Genomic DNA, 5,895 nt, shown 5'->3' on the forward strand with positions numbered 1-5,895 from the left:
AGCTCCCCCGTCCTGCTCCTCCTCTTCCTCTTCGTCTGCTCTCTCTCACCCCTGTCATCGCTCCGTCGAATCATCCCCATCTGCCCCGTGCCTTGGTCCCTCGACCATCGGTGCTCCCTCCGTCTGAGCCTCTTGCACTTCCGTCCCCACCATAGGCACCGCCGCCCGCGCCCTCTGGACGACCCACGCACCCACCGCACCCACAGAAGCCACCCACGCTCTCTCGACTGCTCGCCGCTGCGACACACCCCGGCTGCCTGCTCTCGTTTTCGATCCCTCAGCGTTCCTCCCCTGGCAGTGGCTATCGCCCACCCCCACGACCTGCGGCCCAACGTCCACGCTTGCGCTGGACCTGGCGCCAACCCATCGCTCCGACCGAGATTACTTCCCCAGTGCATCGGGTGCTGCTCCCCACACCGACCGCCCCACCGAAACACACCGCGCGAGCCCATAATAGGTGCCTTTCGGTATAGCACCGCCAGCCTCGTCGCACGCTCCACGCACATACACGCACGTTTGCTCCGACCGCATCTTGCTGCCAATACGCCCTTGTCCCTGCTGGGCATCACGACAATCGCTACCACGCCCTCTGACTGCCGAGTTGCCAGAGATCATCTCACCGCCATTCAATCCGGTGCTACATCTGTGACCGACACTGATTCGCGCTTCCTTGCCGATACTTGATCGCTTGAACGCATCTCAAACGACGCAAGCCAGCACTCGCACACCCACCGCGACCGCCAAGCCATCGACACAGAACGGACTCAGCTTTCCTCGCAGCCGGGGGCTATGAACAAGGCGAACCCTGCTGGCAAACCTACGCCGACCAAGCCTTCCATGACGGAGGCCATGGCGGTCGCTCAACCGCAGGACCGGCCCGCACTGCCGCCCATCTCGAGCTTCACCGACGACATGACGCAGCGTGGAGGCAGAGGCGAGCAATGGCCGACGCCGCCCCACTTTGCCGCCTCGCACCGCCTGCCAAAGGGTGGACCCAGCGACGACCGCAGCCTGCCGCCTTTCCGCGACCCTCGCGACTGGCAACCGCCGAGCCACGGCGGGCCCGGCCAACATCGAGTCGCATCGCCCGAGACGTCGGGTGCCATGAGCCCTCGCACCTCGCGCTTGCCCCGCTCACGCTCGCGCCCGGCCGGCCCGAGGGCACGCAGCTGGGCAAACGGCCGATGGACGAGGCCGACGACGACCTCTACCGCCCTCTGCCTCGCGCTCACGCCGTCTCTCCACGACGGACAAACGCCTTGCAATACTCGTACCGAGATGCTCCCGAAAGCGAAGACACCTACCGAGGGCCCGGGATGCCGCGGCGGCCGATCGAAAAGAACGGCGCACCCTCGCTGGCACCAGAAGAGGATCGGTACTGGCCACGGCCCGTCGAGAACAGCCCGGACCCCAGGTTCTCTGGTCCCCCTCTGCCCACGGGGGACGAGGGCTTCGAGCATTCGAGGTCGGGACGGGCCTCTTACCCTGGCAGGCTCTCCGAGGGAGATGGCTACCCACCGCGCCCGCGCGACGACGGGATCCTCGCCCGAGACAGGTCGGGGCCGTGGCGCGACTGGGAGGGTCCTGCGCCGCACGCAACTCAGCATCGCTTCGGCGCCTCGTACCCCTCCGACTTCCACCATGGTGCCAAGTCGGAGCGACGCGACGGCGAGCCAGGATTCGGCCCCGAAGATCGCCGTAGAGGGACGATCGGCGCCTTTCCCGAGGGCCTGGCGCCTGGCGGCCCAGGATACGGTGCCCAGGCTGTCCGGTCCCCCGTGCCCCCCTTCGCCTCGCCGCGAGACTTCCATCCCGGTCCGCCGCCGCCGCGGTCTGGTTTCCCCGCAGGGCGCGAGGGTCCTCCCCCCGGCCCTTCGGGCGCCACGATGCCCCTCGCACCTCCCCTTGCTCGGCCTGCCTCGACCGTCGGACTGATGTCGGTGCCCGGAAGTGCATCTGCTGGCCCGGTCCCAGCACCGACCCCGGCCGCGGCTGCGGCGACGCCGAGCGCCAACCGTCGTGTCGCCCACCTCCTCTCCGAGCAGCGTAAGTACCCGTGCCGTCGTTTGAACGCGCCAGCCCGCTGCACGATGCCAGATGGCCAGCTGACTAGGTCGTTTGGCGCAATCTCTCTCCGCCTGTGACCATCAGGACGGCGCGAGTCGATCAACACGGGCTTCGAGGATCTTCGCCAGACGTTGCCCGCTTGCCGCGACGGTCAGGACAGCAAGGCGACTGTGCTACGCCGGGCGGTAGAGGTGAGTCGTCCGCCCTTGCCAGCGACAGCCCCTAGCGTCAAGCTCGGCGCGCATGAGCTGACCATTGCGTCCCCTGACGCTGCTTACCTCGCAACTCGACGTCCGCAGTACATCCACGAGCTCGAGTCGATCATCCAGCAAACGCATCGCATGCGTGCCAATAGCGGCGGGGTCGACTTTGACTCGCGCAGCCCGCCTCGCGACCACGACCCCTACGGCGGCCACCATCACCCTGGGCGGCCGGATCACGATCCCCGTGGCAACCCAGGACCCAGAGGCGGCGGATCCTCCCGGCGAGACACGGCCAGCAGCGGACACTCGGACGACCGCACCATGATCAACGGCGTTCCTGGCCATTCCTACCGCCGCGACATGGAAGCTTACCGCGCCGGGCCGACGCAGCCCCTGCCTCCGTCGCCCCTTGGCCGCGTCCCCGGCGGGCCAGAGTACGATCCGATGGCCGCTCCCGCTCCATACGACGGCTGGACTGCTGACCCGGGCAGACAACCCGGTCACTTTGCCGCGCCTCATGAGGACACTCGCCACGGTCAGCTCGGTCTGAAGCGATCCAACTCGGACCCAGAGGAGAGCGAGGCCGTGGCGCGAGTGCGCAGGAAGCTCGGCGAGGTGGATGGGACGCCGCAGCACTCGCCTTCGGGATCGCCGCAGATCAGATCGCCAGCGACGGCATCCTCTACCTCGAGGCGATCCGAGTACCGCCTGCAGCGCGAAGGGGGGGACGCCATCGCTGCTCCCCGCTCCGCCGAGGCGGGTGGCGAGACTAATTCCAGCAGCAACGGCGCCAGCATACGATTGCGTACAGGGCTTGGCATCGAGGCGGCGCAGCGTGCCGAGGATGGTTCGAGCCACTCGGCCGTACCTCGGAGGGCTAGCAACAGCATCTTCATCGAGAGGCGGCCGACATAAGGGCGTTGTCCGGCTCGCGGCTCTGTCGCGTGCCGCTCGAGCCTGGTGCAAAGCGCAGCGCGCAATTGCCCTATTTGGCAAACACAAACGAGGCGTCGACGTCGGACGGCAGCAGGGTGCCGTCCGAGCTAAGGGCGTCGAGCAGACGAGGGCGGCCTGACTCGTCTCGAACGGCCCAGACGTTCGAGGTTGCGCCCTCTCTGCTTCTTTTCTGCGGCATCCATTTGCAAGAGCCAGGGATCAAAAAAGTCATCGTATCGTCACCACCGCCGGCCCCACCACCACCACCGCCGCCGCCACGACGGCATCCATCTGTAACATGTCCGGGTCCGTATTGCTCCTGTATCTCTGGGCGGGTTTTCTCATTCACCTCAAAAAGGGGTCCCACGTCTCCGCTGCGCCGTTGCGCCGTTGCTATAATAGGTTGTTGTGTTTCGTCGATCAAGGGAGCGGGAAGGGGAGGCCGGGAAGCCTCGGGGTGCGCGCAGTGCCACGACGCCGGCTGTGCGTGGGTCTCCTCTGCACGTCTGCCTGCCTGTACATATGTATACTCTCTCTCTCTCTATGCGTTCCCACGGGGTTTTCCGGTTCAAGAGGGCTCGATTTGCTGCTGCCGTCGTCGTCGTCGTTGTCGTTGTCGTCGTCGTCGTCGCGATCGTCTGTGAGCGCAGTCTGCGCAGCGGGGAGCGGCGGGCCGATCCGAGCCGAGAGAGGGGGAGCGGCCACTACGTCGGCGTCTAAGCTGGGCGGGCAACCCAGGCTGCCGCCGGAGCCGGCAGAAAGCCGCTGCGGTCCGTGCGTGCGTGGGCAGGCCTGCATGCATATGATGGCTCAGCCAGCCAGCCTCTCTCCTGGTCTCGCTCCTGGCCTTCCTGACTTCGGTCGGGTGTGATCCGGCAGGGGATAAGATTGGGTTCCTTGATGGCCACCGCGCGAGCCCAAGGCCCCTGCTGCACCTCCCTTTCCCTCCTCTTCGCCACTCGCCACCACCTTCATCGCCATCACCCGTCTTTCCTCCCCTCCCCCGCCTCCTGGCCCACGCCGCCCGCCATGCGAAACGTGGCCCTCTCCGCACTCGCCGCCATCGTGGCCCTCGCCACCTCGGCCGCAGCCACTCCCGCCGCCACCGACTACCTCGACATGCCAATCGGCCGACGCAGCCCGCAGCTGCCAACGCGCGCGCCGCCCAACGCCAACGACCGCCGCCTCGGCTTCAACTCCCAGATCGAGGCTGCCGCAAGCTACCTCGATGCTTACCCGGGCCCTGCCTCGTCGTCGTCTTCGGCGTCGTCCCCCATGGCCAACGCTGCTGCCGGCGCAGGCGCTCCTCTCCGCGTCCACCTGCCCCTCGACCCGGCCGACGCAAACGCTTTCGCAGCCTCGAGCGTAGAGGACATCATCGCCCGCAACCGCGGCCAGCACGTCGTTCTCTCCCACCGCGACTTCCCGCAGCTCAGCGTGCGCATCAAGCAGCTCGGCTCCCGCCCCAAGGCCACCTCCCCTGCCAACAACTTCGCGAGCCGCCTGGACAAGTCCGACCCAGAGGCCTTCTGCGACCCCACCGTCACCAGCTGGAGCGGCTACATTGACACCCTCGACGGCAAGTCGCTCTTCTTTTACTTTTTCGAGTCCCGCAACGACCCCAAGCGCGACCCCGTCGTCCTCTGGACAAACGGCGGGCCCGGCTGCAGCTCGTCGCTCGGCCTCTTCCAGGAGCACGGGCCCTGCCGCATCCCCGAGCGTGGCGGCGTCGTCTCCGACGGCCCGCCCATCAACGGCACCCAGTGGCACCCGCAGTCGTGGAACAGCCGCGCAAACATGATCTACATCGACCAGCCCGTCGGCGTCGGCTTCTCGTACTCGCGCTACGGCGTGCACAGCTTCAACACCGAGGACGCCGCAAAGGACATCTACCGCTTCCTGCGCATCTTTTTCTCGGCCTTTGACCGCTTCCGCGACAACGACTTCCACCTGTCGGGCGAGTCGTACGGCGGCCGCTACATCCCCGTGTTTGCCAGCGAGGTCGAGGACCGCAACGCCCACATCCGCCACGCCGCCCGCAAGGCCGGCAAGAAGCCCAGGCGCGACGAGCTCATCAACCTCAAGTCGATCATCGTCGGCAATGGCCTCACCGACGTCTCGAAGCAGATGTCGGGCTACTACGACATGAGCTGCACCCGCCGCGGCGGCGTCGCCCCCATCCTGCCCATCGAGCAGTGCAAGCGCATGAGCTCGTGGGTGCCCCGCTGCGAAAGGTGGCTCCACGACCACTGCGTCGCCACCTACTCGGCCGACCTCTGCCGCACCGCGCGCGACACGTGCTCGGCCGAGCTCGAGGATCCCTACATGATGACGGGCATGAACCCCTACGACATCACCGACGACTGCAAGGCCGGCATCTCGCCCAACCTGTGCTACGCCGTCATGGAGGACATCCGCGCCTACCTCGACCGCGCCGACGTCCGCGAGCTGCTGGGCGCCGCGCCCGTCGAAGAGATCGGCAGGTTCCAGACGTGCAACGACCAGGTCGCCATGGGCTTCATCAACGACAACGACGCCGCCCAGGACAACGGCCTCAACGTCGCCCTCCTCCTCGAGCGCGGCATCAAGGCCCTCATCTACGTCGGCGACCTCGACTTTATCTGCAACTGGGTCGGCAACAAGAAGTGGGTCAACGCCCTCGACTGGTCCGGCGCAGACCTCTGGCGCA

The 5,895-nt window shown here is 67.0% G+C and overlaps 2 protein-coding genes across 2 annotated transcripts in view; both read left to right on the plus strand.

The window, feature by feature from the left end:
- Positions 1-941: 941 nt before the first annotated feature.
- On the plus strand, positions 942-3,185 carry PFL1_04538 (uncharacterized protein; the record flags this gene model as incomplete). Its single annotated transcript, XM_007882064.1, has 3 exons — positions 942-2,046; positions 2,152-2,258; positions 2,367-3,185. 3 exons carry the CDS (start codon positions 942-944, stop codon positions 3,183-3,185), a joined length of 2,031 nt encoding a protein of 676 aa, XP_007880255.1.
- A 1,050-nt stretch (positions 3,186-4,235) lies between these two features.
- PFL1_04539 (uncharacterized protein) overlaps positions 4,236-5,895 on the plus strand; it is a gene marked incomplete at both ends in the record, with an annotated part of 2,044 nt that continues 384 nt past the window's right edge. Inside the window, one exon of the mRNA XM_007882065.1 lies at positions 4,236-5,851. Coding sequence (XP_007880256.1) covers positions 4,236-5,851 — 1,616 coding nt within the window. The remainder of the gene's footprint in view (positions 5,852-5,895) is intronic.

The sequence above is a fragment of the Pseudozyma flocculosa genome (assembly GCF_000417875.1).
Source record: "Pseudozyma flocculosa PF-1 unplaced genomic scaffold scaffold00015, whole genome shotgun sequence".
Classification (NCBI taxonomy): domain Eukaryota; kingdom Fungi; phylum Basidiomycota; class Ustilaginomycetes; order Ustilaginales; family Ustilaginaceae; genus Pseudozyma; species Pseudozyma flocculosa.